Source organism: Thunnus maccoyii, chromosome 4, assembly GCF_910596095.1.
Source record: "Thunnus maccoyii chromosome 4, fThuMac1.1, whole genome shotgun sequence".
NCBI classification, from domain to species: domain Eukaryota; kingdom Metazoa; phylum Chordata; class Actinopteri; order Scombriformes; family Scombridae; genus Thunnus; species Thunnus maccoyii.
This window is the reverse complement of record NC_056536.1, coordinates 28,763,185-28,785,565: the sequence shown is the minus strand read 5'-3', so window position 1 is coordinate 28,785,565 and position 22,381 is coordinate 28,763,185. Positions and strand designations below refer to the sequence as shown.

Below are 22,381 nucleotides of genomic sequence, written 5' to 3'. Positions count from 1 at the left end.
CCAGTGTTCCCATTTATCTTCTTTTATACAATAAAGAAACAGAGGATGACAGAGCAGTTTATCTGCAAAGCTGCGTAGATTTTCAGCAATCTCTCTAAGTGCAAGGCTTGAGATAATTTCCTCTGCAAGAGTAATTGCTTCAAAAGCTCTTTTCTCCCTGTGCTGAGGTGACTTTATATCATAATGACGGTAGATATGGAAAAGGGGGATAATCAGCATAAGGAAACAGGGCTGACAGGCAGACAAATTTCATAATAGCTTTTATTATGATCAAAGAGGTTTTACAGAAGTGTCATAAATGTCGCAGTTATAAATGGAAGTGTTTTTTTTTTTTATTTAGAGAAATGAAAAAAAAAATTAAATAAATATATACATCAAAAGAAATCAAGAGTTAATTGTGAGATGTAAAACCACATTAAGTCAACAGTTGTTTGTCCAGCTAGATGACAGAAGTGTGCCACCTAGTGTCCAAATGTAAGACTAGGCTTTTGGTATTGAGCTGTTTTTACCTGATGTGTCCTGTGGTTTTACACGTGAAGGGCAAAAAGCACATATCAATTCCCTTACTTCACCCTTAAACTAAACGATAGATATTCACTGTAAACCATATTTCCCCCAGTAGGTAGCAAGTTCTTCATTTATCCTTTATGCTTATGAAAGTATATACTGTAGTGTTTTTAGACAGTGATGAACAACAAATAACCACATAACCTGACAAAAAGGTTCAAACTGTTTCTTCACTGTTTCTTCGAGTGTTCAGTAAATGTGCATCAAAAGCTTCCCTGATTCTTTTAATGACAACAGGATGTAAACACAAGATGAAGAATGCATCCAGAGTTTTGAAATAATGCATGCAACATAATCTGCTTCATAAACACAAAACACTTGCTTTCCCATATTTTTTTTGCAGAGCACCATGATATCCTCCGGAACCGCAGTGTAAACTAAAGTATGAAAGGTACTTCCTGACAATGGAGTTGACAAAACACAAGCCCTCGAGCTGATGATGTACAGGTATGTGAGGTGAAGGCAGCAGCCGTATGATTAAGAGTATATTTGATTTATTATTCTAAAGGCTTTGTTTGGTTACAAAGAGGAAAAAAAAAAGACATTGCATTGTGTGAAGAGCAGAGATTAAGAGTTCAGAGCGATTTCTCCCTGGGTTAGGTCACATTTTTTTCTTAGACTTCCTTGTCAGTGCTTGGTTTAAAAGGCAGTGTTCTCCATCCCATAGGCCTCGTGCAGTTTGTTGAGGAGCTCTTTCTTCTCCTCTTCAGGCAAGAAGCACGACTCTGCTGAACAGATGTTCTAAAAGACACAAAAATTCAATAAAGAACCATCTTAGTGTATTTCCAAATAGTATTAGTTCACAATTTTTCAAGTCTGTCTTAAAACAACAGTCAGGTGTCCATATGAACACTGAAAGAGGTTTTCCTCGCTGTAATCATTCCTCCTGTTCATACTGGCTGTTAAAAGATCCCCTTCAAATGCGCTTTCAGTGTAAGTGATGGGAGCCAAAATCCACAGTGTGTCCACACATTTTGTTCAAAAATGCATTTAAAAGTTGATGTGAAGCTTATATGAGGCTTCAGTAGTCTGAGTTAGTCATATCAAGTGGATATCTGCCACGTTTCTTTTTAGCATCAAATTCCCTCTTTGTGTTTCCTCGGACAGTGTTTCCCTGTTGAGCTGCGGTGGAAGTGTAGTAGCAAAAAGAGGGACTTTGGCACTTAAAAGACTAATGCTGAAAGATAATTTGATGCTTTAGAAGAGTTAGATAAGAAAACTTAGACCACCCTCATGTCTGTTCAGTAAATATGACTCTTCAGCCAGCAGCTGTTTAGCTTAGCTTAGCATAAAGGCTGAAAAAGCCTTAGCTCTGCCCAAAGGCCACTGCTGGTCACCTGTCAACAGCAAAGTGATGACAAGACTCCAGAAAGTCACTGCTCCCGGCCAAGAAATAGTCCAACACATATAAAACCATGATGTGTTTAATTATTTGGCAAGCTTGGTTTAAACAAATGAGATATAATGTGGTAATTAGCGAGATTTGCAGCTGCTGGTGGGCAAATTTCGTTACCTTTGCACAGAACCTGGCTAGCTGTTTCTCAGAAATAGATCTACAAATAACCCCCATAAAACCATAACTTGTAATTTTTACACTTCAGTTTTTGTACAAATTAAACAAATGAGATATAACATGTTAATCAGTGCAATGCTGGTAGGTGAATTTTGTTACCGTTTGACAGAACCAGGCTAACTGTTTCCACCTGTTTCCAGTCTTTATGCTAAGCTAAGCTAACAACTGCTGGATTTAGCCTAACATCCACTCTACTGACATGAGAGTGGTATTGATCTTCTCTCAGGAAGAAAGCGAATGCGAATTTCTCAAAATTGACAAACAATTCCTTTAATAATCCACTACAAACTCAATCCAAATACACTGACCAGATGCAGCCCGGATTGAAAGCACTTTGGTTAAAATGCATTAAGAAAAAAGCTTTTGTTCCTGCTTTAATTGGCAACCGTGGAAGGCGTTGCCACGCGCAGGGTGTCTACACGCCCTGCTATCATTTCAAATCATATTCAAATGCCTTCATCCTGTGAACTACCATTATAATTATTCATGCATTTGATCTCACCAGTCTTTTGAATTCGTCCTCGGTGAATCCCATATATTTCTGCGCGGTGCTGTAGTCGAGGTGCAGGGTTGAGTTGAAGATCAAAGGGTCATCTGTATTCAGGGAGTAGTTAGCTTTGTCCTTCCTGAACCTGCACAAAGGAAATGATCAAATCCAAACAGAAATATTTAAATGCCTTTAATGAAATCCTTTTATCAGACTGTCATGTAAAATAAAAGCAGCTCACGTGATGACGGGGTGCTTGGTGAAGTCTGGGTTGCAGGCACCTGTCAGCTTACTGGAAATGGGACACACCTGCAAACAGAACAGGCAGCACTGAGAAACCGCACTATTGCAGTTTTTCTCCTCTCTGTGAACTACTCAAGTGTCCACTAGGGGTCAGTGTATCACTGTGTTATGACTAATAAGGTACTGTAATAATGTCAACTACTGCATATCACTGTAATTACCTGATAAAATGATATATTTGTAATGATTAAAATCATGATTGTGTATCGTTGAACAAGGAACTGTACATTTAATAGATTAGACGAAATATAACTTGTATATTTGCAACAAGAAATCAAGAACTGTGTTTGTGATTCAGCCTTTTGATGACAATAGCGATTACAATTCTGTTTCCTTACCTCAAAGTGCATATTTTGAGCCAGTAGTTGTTTGTACAGGGTTTGGTCCTCCAGGGTTCTGTAACCATGTCCAACCCTTTCAGCTTTCAACACTTCTACAGCCTAAAATATCAGACAGGGGTCATGACATAGACGGAAAAGGTTACAAACCGCAAAAAAAAAAAAATCCTCAATGTAGTACATGTCAACAGAAACTGCAGGGTATTTCTAGAGGCACACTCACAACTGTTGTGAAATAGCTGAGCTGTCACTTTGAAGGATGGCTTCTTAGAGAGTGGCCACGTGTTTTGGCAGCCACAGTTCAGTGAGACATGCAGTCGTTGTTGTTGCATTGTAGTTGAGAAGGGTACAATTTTTTGCTGCCCAACAGTAAAATAATTACAGTATATCCATGTACACATGTATTTGTGTATTGGCATTGATATGAATGACTCAACATTGAAGTAAAAACCTTCAGTCCATTGAAATTTTAAGGCAATCCCAATCTGCAGTGGTGGAAAGTAACTAAATACATTTACTCAAGTACTTAATTTTGAGGTACTTGTAATTAAGTATTTCCATTTTTTACTACTTTATACTTCCACTCCACTACATTTCAGAGGGAAATATTGTACTTTCTACTCCACAACATTTATTTGACAGCTTCAGTTACTTTTCAGATGAAGATTTGACACAATGGATAATATAACAAGCTTTTAAAATGCAACACATTGTTAAAGATGAAACCAGTGGTTTCCAACCTTTTTGGCTTTTGATGTCTTACAAAAAGCAGTGTGTAGTCGGGGTCACATTTCAGATGTCTATGAGTTGTCAACAGCTCCACCAAATAGTGATTTTTCCCTCTAAACTTCTCACATGGTTTCATTTCAATAAATGTTCAAATGATCCAATATTTCACCACAAATCAAATATTAGAGAAAAAATTCAAAAACTGAAAACAGATTTGTGTATCAGAACTTTGTTTTTTCTTCTTTCCTCTCACATTAATCATCTCACAACCCCTCAGATTTATCTGCTGACCCTTTGGAGGGGCCACTGGACTAAACTAGCTAACTGCATATGGAGTAGTTCAAACTAGCTCCATATCCAGCAGCTACAATAATAACATGCTGTTTACACACTGATTATTCAGTATTAATAATCTAATGACGTCATATATAATAATATATCAGTCAGAGGCACCGAACCACATTGCTGAATTGATACTTTTATTTACGTTAAGGAATATTTGTACTTTTTCCACCACTGCAAATCTGTTTAAACCTTCAACTTGCCAACACTAAACAAAAACTTCTGTTGTTTCTTTTGGATCTCTGCCCCCTGGTTTAATCATCTCTATTGTTAGGACACCACTTTATTGTTTTGTTGCTGATACAAGGTGTACTAGGCAGTTCACTGCACTGCAATGAAGTCCTCAGATGACACTTTCACCTCACTCAGAAATGTCTCACGTTATTGTTGAAGAGCTTACCTCCTTCACCACTGACGGCGGGCCCACCTCTCCTGCATGAACTGTTCGGTGGATCCCACTACGCACTGCTTCCTGTCAACAAAATCAATCATAGAAGACATCAGCAATCAAACAGCACAGCCAAACATCTGGTTTTCACATCTGTGATCCTGCAGTATCTACTGAGTGCCTTTTTATCATTTAGACAGGTTTTTGAACACGCTTGCTTTGCTTTGTTTCAACATTCGCCATATATACACTTAAACAAAGATTGACTTACTAATACAGACTAGTTTGATCACTTCCTTTCATTTCAGCATTCTCAACCTCATACAAACTAAGTGAGCCTTGCCTGATCTTGGAGTATTTATCTAGAGGTCATGTAGTTTTGAAGATAAACCTAAATATTAGAGTGGACTCTGCTCTGTGGGTTCTGCTTCTTGTTAATAATTGAACCATGTTTCTGGATCTTCCATCAATATAGATTCACCTTGATAGGATGTCAATGTGTACATTTCTGGAAAGCTGAATAGCATGCATAATATAGTTGTATAATAATAATAATAAAGTTTAATTTTATGGCACCTATCAAACCCAGAGATTACAAAGGACAAAGGCAACAGAAAAAAATATGCATACTGTACAAATTCCACATAATAAATCATATACTTTGTACATAAACCCACATAGAAACACTTATGAATTCTATTTCATACAAATACTATTTATTCCAAACGGCACACACATAAGTACACACATGCAGACAACCAAATTAACTTTGATTTTGATAAAAAATAAACTTTCAGAAATGTTTTTAAAAGAGGGTTGTGGTTTTGCAAACCTCAGAATTTTGGAATTTTTGGAATTTTGGAGGGAAAAATTAGCTTGTCAACAAACTATGTGTGATACCCGCAAATACAATACTTGTGCAACATCACACAACAGACTCTGGATTATTTAGATTTTTGTGGCCAGCTTATGAGTTATTGACCAATTGTTGGCCTCACATGACTTGTAGCTTCATTATCATACAAGTGGAGGCAGTGAGAGAATGTAGAGAATTTTTAGTACCCCTACACACAACGTGCACCATCCCAAGTATCTGTGACTGAGGTAGCAAGGGCGTAGATTTGGTTTTAATTTTGGTAAGGACATTTCTTTTCTTTTTTACACTTGCCCTCTATCTCTCTTTTCTCTTTCATATGCACACATGCGTGCACATACACACATTAAGAGCCTGACTCTGCGAAAAGTTTGCTTTATTGAATATGTATTTGCTGATATAACAGGCAATAATTGTTCTCTGATGTTAGATATATTTTACATTTTAGTTTATTGATGTAAATCTCAGACTGAAATTAAAATTTAAAATCGACATATGATAGATGTTCACAATAACTGCAATAAGATAATAACTGTATAGAAACCTGTAAGTAATGTGCTGCTCTGTTTGAACCAACTCTCTGCTGTTTTCAGACTCCAGCTGAGATTCTGTAGCTCTGTGCTTCTTTTAGTTTGTTGAATGATATCTTTAAATAATCTCAAAAACTTCTACTTGTATTATTTTTCATTCCTTGACATCAGAGCTCACCTGAGAGGCTGCAGCTCACCTCTCTGTGTGCCTCTGTGCTGCTCAGGCTGCTGCTGACGGGATTTTCAAAATTAAGTGATGCCTACACATTCATAAACGAATCATTTGAACAAGCTGCAGCTAATTTATCTTATAAATAATCCATGTTATTATGAACCATATTCAATAATTACTCATCCACTTTTTGAAAAGGGGAGGGTTTAGGTTATAAATTGTATTGTATTTATTGGGCCAACGTAAGGTTTTAAACGTAAATGTTAACATTTGATGTATTGCACCAGAGTTAGCTTTAAAGCTAATTTTCATCTGCAGTCCCTCGCAAATAAAACATATAACATCACAATAACAAACAGTACAAAGCAAAAAAAAAAGAAAGCAAAAAACACACAGGACACATTATACAAAATTCAAAGCTACACACAATAGCACATCACATACACCCACAATGTCAACTAGAAATTAATAATGTAAGCTTGTCAAATTAAAAGCAAGATTATTTGAGGTATTGAGGTTAATATGTATCCTAGTAAAGGAGAGAAATGTTCGGATTGATTACAGAAATATCATAAAAAATACAGAAATGTGAAAAAGAAATACCCAGTATTAATGCCAGACATCTCTAAAGGCAATTAACCTCTAAAACTATTCGTTTTCACATTGCAGTTAAATCTGGTGGGATCCAGAATCACCTTATCTGGGCTGAACTGTCATTATGCAGTCAACTCCACCCAGTCTGTGCAAGTAATTATTTTCAGGTCCACATCCAGCACTGTAGTGTATTAACTGATTAATCTGCCTCATTCATTATGGTCTGACGGGCAGAATTGATTACTTAAGTATTCTCTGAATTAATCAATAAATGCTGGCGGAAAAGCAAATTGGATTTTGAGAAGCATCAGAGCCTCGAGGAAATTGAAATATATTTTACTCCCGTATCGCGTCCTCATCAGTTTGAGACGATGATGATGCATTCTCTTGCAGGGGAAAGTAATCTATGTGGAAAAGTAGAACTGTCTGTCACCTGCAACGCTGAGCTCAAACCTGTTTGGCAAAGCCAGATCAGCATGTCAGCCCGTAGACCGTGCTATTAACCATGTTTTTACAGTATGAACTGTACATCTCCATGGTAGCTGATCCTGTATATTATATTCAGGCAGTTCAAAACAAGCCTGCCTTGTTAGCCAGTCAGATAAATGGTATCACATTAACTGGTGGATAGTAGATCATGTAGGTGCATAGGAGAGAAACTCTTGACTGTTTTCAGATAAATGTTAACATCAGAATGCACACAAGGACACTGCTAACATGCTGGTGTTTAGCAGGTATAATGTTTACCATGTTAACCATCTTAGTTTAGCATGTTAGCATGCTAACATTTGCACAAAGTACAGTTGAGGCTGATGGGACTGCAGGTCATAAACCAAAGTATTGGACAAATTAAAAATTCAACTTTAATTTTTGAGGTTAAGTGATCATCAAAGTTGTTGCAGTTAATCATGAATGTAAAATATTCCATGGCAACCCATTCAACCACTTTCAACACATTTCATTCAAAACTACAAATGTCAACCTGCTAGAGGTAAAGTCAGGTGATCATCAAAGTTCGTCACTGTCATTAGAAACATGCCATCAATGTCATGACAAGTCTGGACCACAGTGATGGACCGACCAACCAACTGACATCGCCTTTGCCAGAGCCATTAGCATAGCTAATAAAAAAAGCATCTAAGAGTATCTGTCTCCTGTAGTGTTTCCAAATCATCCACCCTCTCTATGAAACAGCTTCAAATTCTTTCTAAGGATTCCTGGAAGTTATTGGTGCGACAACTTACAGACATTTTTCCATCAGCCAGCAGCCAGTGGGAACATGCCCTTGTCTCACATGAATTATGACTATAAAATCTTTTTACAGCTACAAAATGGCACAATCAGTAAAAAATATGCCCACTATATTTTAATGCCAAGGTAAACAGTCTACAAATGTATTTACACTGTCTGCAGTTTTCCTCCAGTAATCACATTTCTTATTAAACTGTGTGAGAAATCATTTTGAAAAACACATTCAAGGGCACAAAACGCTCCTGTTAAGGCAGCAAAACAAGCTGCTGTTTATCCAACCTTGTTATTATTATCACCATTAGTATTGTTGATGTTGCAACACCAGTTTAAAGCTATGTGACTGTGCATGCGGCAGTGATTTAAGTATACAAAACAAAGACACATCAAAAACCCACACCTTTATTAGTCTTCCTCATGCCAGCCCTTAACAGGTCAGTCAGCATTATGTTGATGTTTCAACATGCTTACCTCATAGGCCTTCCTGTGTCCTGGATAGGCTTCACAGTTGAGTGACTCATCACCTGCCAAGTCAATAGCCACCACTCCCTCGTGGCGATATTTCTTACACAGCTCCACAACGTCCATGGACCAGCCTGAGGAATTAAAGCACATATATTACGTCACAGCTTGGTCCTGCCAACATGCATGCAGATGATGCATAGATGAAATGTGATGATACAGTCACAGCTTCACTCTACATCAATCTGCATCAAATCAACAGCTATGACAAGCACAAAACAACATTGACCTTCATGCAATGGTAACTACAGTGAACAGGATTTAAAGGAATTTGAGACATTTTTGGAAATTTGCTTATTTGCTGTCTTGCTGAGAGTTAGATGAGAATCTCATGTCTGTATTGTAAATATGATGCAACCACCAGCAGACAGATAGCTTAGCTAGCCTGGTTCTGTCTAAAGGTAATAAAATGCACTTAGTAGAACCTCTAAAGCTCACTAGTAAACACTTCCTGTGGTCTTGGCTAGTTGCATGGCAACCTCGCTGTGACAATAAGATTCCAGGAAGCGACTGCTCCTGGCCAAGAAAGAGTCCAAAACTTAACTTGATGTGTTTACACTTCTTTTGTTATCAAGATTAAACAAACAAGATATAACATGTTAATTAGTGAGATTTAGAGGATTTACCTTTGGACAGAGCCAGGCCAGCTGTTTCCCCCTGTTTCCAGTCTTTATGCTAAGCTAAGCTATCTGTCTGCTGGTGGTAGCTTCACATTTAAATCTCATAATTACAAGAAAAGATCTCATAATTATGTCTTGCTAATTATGAGACAGTTTTCTCGTAATTATGAGATACTAAGTCATAATTATGAAAAAAGGCCTATATATTTTTTTTCATTGCAACACGCTTCCGTACGGTATCAATCTTCTTGTCTAACTCTCGGCAAGAAAGTGATAAAGCATATTCCCAAAAATGATGAACTATTCCTTTAATATGCTTAAGTTTGCATACAAATATCACTATATGAAAACCTGCACCATTTACGAAACCAAAGCAGTTAAATACATATGATGTGTACTAAATCATCATACAGTATTCATAATCAGAATATGACATACAGTCAGCGATATATTAGATCCTGTATTGGAATATTAGGCTGCGTGCTGTTTAAACACACAAACTACACACTGCTACACTACGGCTTGTAATTTGATCTTTTCCTAATACAGCCCATCATATTTTATTTTCCTATCTGTAATGACAAAATCAGATATCCTGCAGATGTTCAGGAAGTTTGTTACACAAAAATATCTCTAATCACCCGAGGATATTACAAAATATTATGGAATACAATATTTGCTCTTGGTTGCTCTGTTACAAAGAAACAGCTGCATGAATGGAGCGGATCAGATTTCTTACGGATATTACAACTGTTACTAAAGATACAACAACTTTCCTCGCTACCGATCTTACTTTACTGGTACGGCTTATAGACTGTATACGGTGAATGATACAGCTGCTGTCACTGGTATTACAACTACTACTACAACTATAAATACAAATATAGCATATATTAGTACTGTCCTGTGAGAACCATGTATCTCTGAAACAGAAACTTTTCATGAGCCAAGGAAAACTGTGCATTTTTCAAATAATCAGCATGTTTTCCAATTGTTTATTGTCTTAAGAAATGCTCTTAAACCTCTAATACATACTTAATCTGTCAATTTATTTGAAAAATTCACAATCAGTAAATTTGGATACATGGTTTCCACTGGATAGCGACAGGTGATATTAAGTAGTATGTATGTACTTTTATGTTCTACTCCTGCTCTTTATCTACTATGAGAACAAAGGCAGAGCTTTGAGACAGTACAATAAAGAGCCTTATCTCACAAGGTTGATTGGGCAGACAGGAGCATGAACAGTTCATTACTTGGCATGTGGCGCATGCAGCATAGAATGGACCTGGCTTTGATATTGAAGGCCCTCTCTCCCTCACTGAGGCCCTTGTTAACCAGATGCACCACCTCGTCTGGGCTCAGGTCGCCTCTAAGTGTAGGAAAAAGAAAATATTTAATATTTGTTTCTGAAAGCATGACACAAGTTTCAACAAGCAGACTAAAGTTATTCAAATAGAGACTTACTCCTCCTGGTCCCACGGGATGGGAACCACTTTAGTGTTAGCCAGAAAATGCGGGCTGTATCTGACCTCTACATAAATCACTCCTTCCTTCGCTTTGTCCTCCACAAACTCATAGGCTATCCTCTTTATGGCCTCTCTGTCTCCACTGAAAGAAAGAAAAAGTAAAACACAAAATAAATGACATTGACCTTGAGCTCTGATAAACTTATCTCTCTGGCACAAATAAAAGCATTAGCTGCTGCTACGCTATCACTCAAATTATGACAGCTTTCAAATAGAGCAATTTAAGTATTTACATGGTGTTACTGACACGATTATACTGACTTCATTTAAACATGTCCTCCACATATATGTTCGTATTAATAGTGATAGCTAACAATTAAGTATAGACTTCATTAGATGTATTCTTTTGACCAATGTCAACAATTTAATGTGTTTATATAAAATTATTGGAATTATTTTCCACATACAGATTAGGATTTAAAGGAGTAGAGGAAAAAATCTGTTAGGGAATGTACAAAAATGATTAGAGGGGGAGTGGTGGAGTTATGTATTTTTTCATTTTGCTGAAGAAAGGCTAGTGTGTCTATTTTTATATTTTATTTCAGCCTCCCCTTCAAGATATAAATAATCACATCAAAAAGATGTGTGGAATTTGTATGTGCCACGGACCAGAAAGGTTAGACCATAACAATCCTGCGTCTGTGTCAGGGCTTTATCATTTTCATCAAAATCAGTTAGTAAAACCAAAATGTTAGTTTTGAGATACAAAATCACAGCAGACAGCAGAAGAATAGACTATGACGTAACTGAAGGTCAGAATCACTTGTTGCCAACTTTTTCTACTAACTGGTGAATTTAAATGAAACGTTGACGGTTATTGTTTTGCCGAATGATAATATAACCAGTTTATTAATATGCACAAAGCTCCACATGTCTGTAATCAAGACATTTAGAGCTATGTTTAAACACAAAACCAAATTGGCTAATTGGCTCAATCAAGAGGGGGAGCCAATTAAAAATATTTTAAAAGCTGGGGATGCTCTTGTTTTTCTATAAAATAAAATGTAATATTAATCCCCCCTCCCCGTCCCAATAATTTTTCTCTTACATTCTCTTGGCTCTTACATTTTACATTAACATTTTGTCATTTGGCAGACACTTTTTATTGAAAGCGACTTACAAGCAAGACAAGATGAAGCATTAGAGGACAGTGACTCAACAGAGCTGTGGTACAAATTCTCAAGTAGCTGCCGGTACAAGTGCAATGAGAAAGATCACAGGTTGTTGTTGTTTTTTTTTTAAATGATCATTAAAGTAAGGAAATTTTACACCTCAAACATTTCTTTCTGTCTCACACGTGTGATCATGCTGCATGATAATACAGTGTAATGTAAAATATCAGGAGAATCATCACACCTCCATTTCCTCCCTTCCTTTAGACTCAGCAGCACACTTTTCGATGTTCTACATCACGTGATGGAGAACAACACCGCTTCTAGCATTTACACTGAAAGTGAATGCTCATCGTACAGGTCTGAATGCCTGCTGTTGTCCAGCGTCCTCTCATTACTCGCCCCCCTCCCTTTCACTCCCCCCCAGACAACAACAATTCTGCATGAGCTAAACTCAGCTAGCAAGTTCCCTATGTTGTTGAAGCTGTACTGCACACAAGGCTTTCAAGAGCCTTGATACAGAAGGGTCCATTCAGCACAACAGAGCGCTGCAGTCCAGCCACTACAGACCGTCATTGTTGTGAGCTTTTACGGCCATTGAGTATCTGAGAGACTGTATTTGGTCTTTTATAAACAGTTCAGCCCCGTCGCTGGAGGACTAAATATAAGACAGAGTGATACTGGAAAGGGTTCGCCAACAACTTTACTCTCCTCACGTTTGGTTGCCAAGGTGACACTTGATCTCTATAATGATGTGATCCTGTTCTGCATGTCTGGCATTTAGAATGAAACCCCTCCCCATCATGCTGCAGAACTACGTTACATAATCCTGCTGTGTCTTACATCCCAATCCAACCAATCACAAACACAGCGGGCCTACTACTCACTCTGGCTTTAAAACACTTCCAATGCATTATAATTGTCATAACCGCATGTGTGTGATAACAAACTGCATGAATGGACTCTGACCCACACCGTAGACCTTGGTGAAATAACATTTCTGTGAGGGGAACCCTGACCCTTAACTCACTCAAGTGTCTCTCTTTGTACACCCTTTCACCTGCTCAGCAAGAAAACACCTTGGTTAATTATGAAACTGAATCCTTAAAGGTGATATGTCGGCACTTACGCAATCACATGCATGTACTCAGCGAACTTCCCCAGGAACTCAGTGAGGGTGGCAGGCTTTTGGACAATAATAATCCGTGTCATCTCCTCCACGGTATTTGCTGGCAGAGTGATGCCGCGTCTCCTATAAGGAGAAGAGAGAGAAAAAAGCAACAGTTCAGGGACAGTAGTGAAAGTTATAGCACTGCTTCATTTTTAGCTCAAATTGGAAAAAAAATGTATTGCAAGTTTCCCTGTTTTGCCCTTCTTTCTCAAAAAGAAAGTTCAACAGAGGACTGTTGTTTGTAATGTATTGAAGCCTGAGCTATTGACTTGACATTGTTATGGTTTTCTGTCTCACAACTTGAATGTTTTGGTTCACTCTCATAGCGGTCATCAACCTTGTTTACAGACACAGCAGGCAGCTGTGTTCAGCTCGAAAGGTCAGATAAACCCACGGTACACTACATGCTCAGCACCAAGTGGTGGTCAGATAAGTTAGCAACTAGATGGTGAATATAGTGGAACATTTTGTAGCTTGCAGCTAGCAACAGCTAAATATTTCCTTTAAGAGTTGGTGGAAACCAAAACAGAGCTAAAAGGAGAGTGAATATTGGACTTAAAGTCATCGGGTGGACAGAAACACGACTCTCAACAAATGCTAATGTTGCTCCATGGCTTCTATATATGTACATAGGCAACTGTTTGATAACATCTGCCTATGTACACATGTTAGCCATATCAACATTATAAGGTGATAAATACATTTTAGTGTTTACATCCTTTTGCGCTGCTCCCAAGTGCCGAAAGAAATCAATTAATGCAGGTTTTTAAAAAATCTGATAATGAGAGATTAGCAACATAAACAAAAAAAAAAGCAAACTTGTCAGTGCTCTCCAGTAACTATGTCATGGAAAAACTCTTTGCAATTTTCTGCAAACATCTTTGACATTTCTGTGCTGTAATTACCTGTTATTATCAGCTAACATATATGCTTGTACTGATACATCTGTGATAATCTAACATCCGCCCAGCCAAGCTCTGTTTTACTTTAATAGTTATTCACAAGTACAAATAATAGATTAAATAGGTTAAGTGTTTTTTTTTTTTACAAACCCCACAGAGGAACGATGACGTTTTCTTATGTACTTACATATGTAAACATGTGAGTCTGAATCTCAGTACAAACACATACAGTAAAATCTAAAGTCAATATTGAAGAATCCTAACTTACTTGGCAACATCGAGAATAGTCTGCACCCTGATAGCGCCATCAAGATGCACATGCAGCTCAACCTGTGGATGAGAAAAATACACGGTACTAAATAATCAGTCTAGCAAAATAAGTTATTCTGATACACATAAGAGATACAGTAAAACATAAGATAACTCTCTAGTGTTAAAAAGAGAGCAGCAAGAGCAGTGACACTGGTGCAGTTCAATGTTTTGGCTGCAGCCCATCATGAATGCAGTACGCATGACTGGGCAACAAGTGGTGAAAAGGCCAGGGGTGCCTGAGAAGGGTCAAAGAAGAGTGTTCTGGCTCTGGAGAGCCGTGATTTATTCCAGCAGATGATATCAATAAATCTCTTTTCCTTCTTCAACAGCTGAGCCCTGAGCTACAGTTATCGGTCAGGGTGAAATTAAATTAAAAATATCCAACCAGGGACCTTTATTTCTTCTCTCTCTCTGGTGTAGCGTGATGAAGAAGAAAGAGAGCGTGGTTATGGGAATCAGCTCTAAACTAAAACTTCTTACGTGCACCAAAAGCTGCAGCTTGATTTTCCATGGCAGTGATATCATAGTTTTATCTTTTCTCATTTCTCAGATTATATTCTACATTCCTTACTTTGAGTCATTGGATCCATTAACACACTATTTTCTACCAAAGTTAGATCAGTTTTGGTTATTTCAAATGGGAGATTTCCATATTTCTTTTTTCCTCTGCAGCTGTTCTCGCTTCTCTTCCACTCCACCTCTATTTTGGAAAGCACAAACTAAAATGACATACCCAAATTAAAGTGGCTGTAGTTGCTGAACCACAATGTCTACGTGCATAAACGAGGTCTTGCCAAAAACGGAAACCTCTCAAAGTTTCTTTAGAAACCTGTCTGGCTTTGACTGTCAAGGTCAAGGGTAGTGTGGGGCTGTCAACAAAATGCCAGTGAATACCTGCCTCAAATTTGAGGAGGACAGCACACAGAATGACAACAGTGTTACAATGTTCTTGTCATGAAAAGGTCGAGACAGATTTCCAAAAAAAGCCATGTTTTTGTAATCAGGAGGCTCTTACTGATTGCTGCAATACCACACAGGGTGTGATGTAGAGAGACAAGAAGAGGAGAGAGGGCCAACTAGCGGATGGACAAAAGTTGGCAGAGTTTGGTTGGGAAAAAAAAAGATGTCTTTACTTCTGTATATTGATCAGGATTTAGCAATATTTGAATCAGAATCTGATGAAAACACCCAACACAGTCTTGATGAAGCTGATTATCTGAGTTTTTGAGTATTAAACTTTGATTAAAGAATAGCAAAAGATCTTTTTTACTTTGATTGTTGCTTATGAAGTATAGTAGAGTGAATATTTGATGTTATATAGAAATACTTGATTTGAGGACAAGTTTTCAGGGGCTTTAAATACATTCTTTAATCTGCAACTATTAGTTGATTAATCCATTAGTCAGATTAGACAGAAAATTAATCGGCAACTGTTTTGATAATCAATTAATTGTTTTGAGTTGTTTTTTAAGCTTCTTAAATGTGAATATTTTCTGGTTGCTTTAGTCTTCTGCGATAGTAAACTGAATGTCTTTGAGCTGTTGGTCGGGACAAAACAAGACATTTAAGGATGTCATCTTGGGCTTTTGGAGACAGTGATCGTCATTTTTCACCATTTTCTGACATTTAATGGACCAAATGACTAATTGATTCACTGATAAAATAATTAAGATTAATTGATAATGATAATAATTGTTTCTTGCAGCCCTACTCTGGACGACTAAATGTAAGCGCATCAGTTAAAATGTCATAAAACTCTAAAACTCTGTTGGTTCTATGAACTCTGATGGAGCAGTCATGTAGCAGACTCATGATCACTGTTGAGCTTCATCCAGCTGTTGCTCTGGACAGCTCCAGCTGTTCCATACATGGAAAACTTGGACCCATCACGTGTCAAAGAGGAAACGTTTAAAACAAAACATTTTAGAGACATTTTGAGAACAAAACCACAGCGAAGGATGTTGTTAACATCTGTTAAAAGCTGGTTTTGGAAATATGGTAAAGGTCACAGCACTCAGAGGGATTTCCTAAAGGAAGTATCAGAATATATGATGGTGTAAAAGGATGGAGCTGTCAGAGTCCAAGTACATCTCCAATTTAACTCTAAAAAGATACTGAAGTTAAGATACTGTAAGATCACCCACCCTCATTACGAGAAAAAGTCCTTGTAAAAGTACAGACGCATTAGCAAGTATCAAAGTAGTACTTCTTACTATAAACAGAATGGACCCTGTCAGTGTTGTAGTACAGTATGTTATTATATTATTGGATCATTATTACAGAAACATTAAGATGTAAGTGGTACTTAAATGTAAATGTAAACAACTTTACATGCAGTTGGGTAGTTTAATCCATAAGAAAGCATCGTATTATATGACCTGATCATATATATTGAAAAGTAATGAAAAACTAAAGCTGACAGACTAGTGGAGAGTAGACTAGAGTAGAAAAATTGGAATGGAAATGTAAGTATGATACTGGAGTAAATAGTACGTAGTTAATTTCCACTGCTGACTGTGTGTAATGTTCAAAACAACTTAATAGTCTTTAGTCATATATCCTTAATTAAAGCTTTATTGTCAAGAGAAAGCCCCACAAAACATTTTATAAGTTTTTAACCATTATAACTAAAAGGAAAAGTGCCAGATTGTGAATGGAGTAATGAAATGTGACATCTGTTTTCTTTTAGGAACAAACTTCCCCTGCAGACTGAACTGAAGTTATTTTGGATTTCCAGTTGTGCATGCAAATCTGAATACTCCCTGACAGTATGTGTTAAAAACGTACATCTTGGTTGGAAAAAAAACACCAATAAACCAAATATTTCTGGTGCATTATAACTAGAGCTGAAACAATTAGCCAATTAATCGATTAATGAGCAACAGAGAATTGATCTGCAACTATTTTGATAATCGATGAATCGTTTAAGTCATTTTTCAAGCAAAAATACCAAAAAATAACGTACATTCATTTCTTAAAGATGCACTCTTGTGATAACTTGCTGCTTTTTCTGTTTTATATCATTGTAAACTGAACATCTTTGGGTTTTGGGATGTTGGTTGAACCAAACGACATTTAAAGATGTCATCTTGGACTCTTCTTTCTAAAACTGTTATATCTGTTTTATTCTATTTTAGCTTATTCTTCTTAATCTTCTATTATATTTTACTCTTTAAAATCCAATTTAAGTGTCTTTTTATATTGTCTTCTTTTACATCTTGTTTTAATGTCCTTTATATCTTATGTAAAGCCTTGTTGAAAGATGCTATACAAATACATTTGCCCTGATGACGTGTAGGGAAAACGAATGATAAAGAAAATACCTTTTGCTTACACAGTAATCCAAATTATGATTATTTGCAGCTATAATTATGCTGCTCAAAACCTTCCAACCTTTATAATAAGTAAAAACATGTAAAGTTGTACAGCTATGTCCATCTGTGTGTGACTGTGAAGTAAAAATTTGGAAAAAATAGAAAAAAATCTTGAGATCAGATGTTTCTACCCAAATATTTACAACAAGTAATGTATACTACTGAGACAGTCTTTTGTTTACATCTATTTTCATCCCTCAAAAGTGGTGAGAGCTGTGAGACTCAAGACGGCTGGTTAACTCATTTGCAAGTTGAGGAAATCCTGTGGCTTCTTTCAGTAAACACAGGTCTTCCTGTAGTACATTATGGTACGGTTACATACATCTACTGATTTGAGTCAGCATCTGAGCAATCCAGCCGTGTGTCTTGTTGATTGAAGTTTCATATCGCATGTGAGATAATATCTAACAATCTGTGACGGTTCTGCAAGAAGATGATGATTAATGCCCCCAAACTGACACAATTACTCAACTCTCGGAAACCAGATAATATCGGAAGTTCATATCTCTTATCTGACAAGCACTCAGCTCTACTTGTGACAGCCAATGCAATATTTTTTTTTCTCTGTCAGATTAATGTAGTCTATATTTTTACTTTAATAATGTTCATCTGATGCAGCCATACCAGAGTGTAACCCCAAAACAGAACAGAGACTTACACTCTTACAAAGGTTAGAGCTGAAATAATTATATCAGTTTCCAGTTAAATGACATAAAATTTATCTGCAATTATTTTGATAATTGATTAATGGTTTAGGTCATTTTTTTACCCAGACAGCAGATGGAAGTGGGCCACTTCAGACAATGATGCGGTACAGCTGGCCTTCTTCTGGCCCGGACAAAATGAAAAACAGTAAATATGGCCCAAATATCCCAAAATCAAATATGGGCCTTTTCTGGTAATGATGTGGTGCTCTCAGTTATGTGTATTCTGGATGTGGGCCAGTTCTGGTTCATCTGGTCTGTTCTTGTTTGATATACGGTTTGCTTGTGGCCCAGATCTGGGAAACAGGAGCGGACCACCAAAGTGCCATCATTCCATGCGATTTGTGGGCCGGATGAAAGTGCCGAAAGTGTCGGGTGTGGGCCAGATCTGGGACACAGCAATTTTGCTATCTGGGTAAGCAAGATTTCAAAACTTCTCTAGTTCTAGTGTCTAACTTGTAAGGATGTACTGTTTCTCCCTGTTTTATATCACTGTAACTGAATATTTTTGGGTTTTGGACTGTTGGTCGGACAAAAGAAGACATTTAAAGATGTTACATCAGGCTTTAGGACATCATTCACTATTTTCTGACATTTTGTAGACAAAATGCTGAATCAATTAATCTAGAAAACAGTTAACAATGAATAAATAATCCTAAATAGGAGCACTACTCACTTGTAAGTATTTGCTTCTTTTCTTCGTCTTACTCTATGTGACAGTAAACTGAATCTCTAAGTTTTGGACTTTTAGTCGGATAAAACAAAGATGTCACCTTGGGATTCAGAGACTAGTGATGGACATTTTTCACTGTTTTATAGTATATAGTATAAGATTTGAGCACATCCTGTAATAACCCCATTAGAGCTGCATCAACTGGTTGATTAATGTTAATTTGATAATCAAATAATCATTTTAGTCATTTTTTAAGCTAAAATGCCAAACATTTTCTAGTTTTAGCTTCTCAAATGTGAGTATTTGAGGCTTTTCTGTGTCACACATCATAGTAAACTAAATATCTTTGGATTTTGGACTGCTGATTGGACAAAACAAGACAAATGAAGACTTTACCTTGAGCTCTATGAGAACAGAAAAGGCATTTTCAACTACTTTCTGGCGTTTTATAGCAAAATTATTAATTGATTAATCAAGAAAATAATCAGACGATTAACCGATAATGAAAATAATCATTATTTGCAGCCCTAGTGTTGCTATACTGTAACCGACGTCGGCATATGAAGCGTGGACAGTAAAGAGGTGAAGCACAAAACATGAACCCCATCAGAGGTATCAATTCTACAACAGCAAATTAATATTTAATTACATTATCTCTGCAAGCAACCACCACTCCTCAGCTTCTCTCCTTTTGCAATTCATGAGCTCTCACTGGCACACACACACATTCACACTCACTGTGTGGCAACATTTGTGTGCGTGTGTGTGAGTGTGTGTTCTTTCCACATCTCTGTCACTGAGCTGGTTTCCTGTCTTCTTATCAGTCAGCCCCTGCGCAGCCCAGGTGCATGCTCAGACTCCAAAGGGCACAAGTGAGTATATATTTCATGCCTGTATGCCTGATGTGCATGTCAAACTACCTGACCATTAAAGGTGCATTTCACTTATATGGTTTTGTTATGCTGGCCAGTTGTCTCTACCAGCCAATAAAAGAACTGCAATTAAGATATCTGGCAAAATATATATATTTTTAAAAGTGTTTCTGTGATTCTGTTAGAGGATGGTATGTCTTAAAACAACAGTCAGGTGTCTATATGAACACTGAAAGAGGTTTTCCTCATGTCATGGAAATTCTTCAATAAATGGATTTCACAAAGAGGAGTTGTCTTTCAGAGTTTGACCAAGAGACCAAGAGTCTGTGCAGACAAATGGGCCCCGAGCAGAGTTAAGCACTTACATTTATTACAGTCACACCGTTTCTGAACAGTCTGCAGCAGTTAATTTAAACTTCATGTGATCATGACCTTTGTTTATCACATGCTGTCAGTAAATGTCAAACCACATAGTCTAAGTTGGTTTCAGATAAACTTTTACATACATTTAAGGAGGACTGTGGATTTTGGTCCCCATCAATTACACCACAAGTGCATTATGAAGGGATCTTCTAATGGTCAATATGAACATGTTTCACAACATCTTTCAATGTTCCTTTTAGTCCTTTAAGTCCTTAAAGGCTGAAACTAATGATTATGTTCATTATTGATTAACCTGTCAGTATTTTCTTGATTAATCCATTTGTCATTTGGTCTTTAAAATGTCAGGAAATGGTGATAAATGTCGACTACTGTAACCCAAAGCCGACTGCGTGTGCAACTCATTACATTATGTGACACACATGTAATGAGTTGCACAATACTGTCCTGTCATTACGTTCACTCTGTGGGCGAGGGGTCTATAATCTACTACAAGATCAGTCAACACTGTGTTTGAATACATGTTGCACTTTCAAAGCACACATGAGTGGCCTTACTAATACGTTATTGGTATTATGGATGATACAAATCCTCTTAGATAATTTAAGAACAATATAGAATGGCAATAATCACAGACATATTAGGCCTATGAGTCTTTTCAACAATTTTATACAACTTCCTTGAATCTGTGGAACATGTTAGTATTTTTTTTTGCAAAGAAATATGTTTGAATCAAACTATAATTTTCCAAGTCAAAAACTTTCCAGCATCTCTTTCTTCCCTTGTATTGAACATGTCACCAAATTTAAAATAAAATATTTCCATTCCTGCCTGGCTTCCTGACGCACTGTGCGGTAGGCTACAGTACATTAGGTAAGCAGTGTTCAGTGTTGCGGTGTCCAAAAGGCACAGCTGACTGGTGTCCCCATTGTGACATCATCAAGGGCAATAATTCCTAGCAGCTTGCTTAGGTTTGTTAATCTGAAGGATTACCATATTTATGTAATTTTCCCCCAGTGCCTAAATAACGTTTCCAAATCCATACAAAGAATAGGCAAAATCTATTTTCCATAATACGTCACCTTTACAACAGGACCCTCTCCCACTAGGACATGCACTGTCAGAAGAACCCTCACACATTACTGTCAATGAGTGTGAGCTACGTTTCGCAGGTAAATTGCTTCCAGTACTAATAACTGGACATACTTTCTAAATATCAAGTCAGAAATGTCTTTCATTAATACATTAAAATGCATAGATTTATACTATAGTCTTCAAAATGTTCCTTTTGCTGGGGGGTGCATGCCCCCAAACCCCACTAAAGGGTCTAGGACTCATGACCTCAGTATTTCTAAAATCCTGGCTACGGCACTGGATATAAAAGACACGCAAAGAGAGAGCGGTGAATAAAGTTTATTTTTAACATCTGATTCTTGATATATTTCTCTCATTTTGTAAGCATGCTTCTTCTTTCGGTCACGCGGGACTCTTAAACAGTGTTTACGCAATCATAGTGTGCGTAAAATGCAGGAAAAGCGCGCCCGTCAATTCACCACCTTTCTATCTGAATTATTAAAAAAACTCGTAGTAAAGTGAGTAGTCTCCGCTGTTTGATAACGTACCTTTGGCTTGTTGAATACCACTTGTTCAGAGGAGTGCTCGGCCATGGTGAAGAGCTTGCGGCTGCCGGAGTGCCTGCTGGTGCACAGAGAGCTGATGAGGACAGTGGAGCCGAAGCGTATCGCAGCTCGCTTGACTGCTGCATGCATGGCTTAGGACACGCCTTTGTTCAGCTACCGGCGAAAAAAAAAAAAAAAAAACACACACACACGCGCTGCAAGTATTCCTACTGTACTGCAAAACCGAATGGTTGCAACGGTGCAGCAGGCTGTGCGGTGCATTAATGTAGACTAACAGGTAGAAGGATTAGTAGCCCTGTATGGCAGCAGCTTTGCACCCATGTGATGAGAGCTTTACCACGGAGCTAATTAATTATGTTAAACCAGGTTACGACACAAAGCAATTTGTTATATTTATGTTAATGACTCAGCATATAGGCTGCAA

The 22,381-nt window shown here is 37.4% G+C and overlaps 1 protein-coding gene across 1 annotated transcript; it reads right to left on the bottom strand.

Moving 5' to 3' along the window:
• Positions 1-245: 245 nt before the first annotated feature.
• On the bottom strand, positions 246-22,106 carry ada (adenosine deaminase). The gene is made up of 11 exons (XM_042407753.1): positions 21,940-22,106; positions 14,270-14,331; positions 13,058-13,180; positions 10,755-10,898; positions 10,544-10,659; positions 8,617-8,741; positions 4,740-4,811; positions 3,269-3,370; positions 2,869-2,936; positions 2,643-2,772; positions 246-1,308 (listed from the first exon to the last, which is right to left on the bottom strand). The coding sequence occupies exons 1-11, from the start codon at positions 22,084-22,086 to the stop codon at positions 1,207-1,209; spliced, it is 1,191 nt and encodes a 396-aa protein (XP_042263687.1). The 5' UTR covers positions 22,087-22,106; the 3' UTR covers positions 246-1,206.
• Between the last annotated feature and the right edge of the window lie 275 nt (positions 22,107-22,381).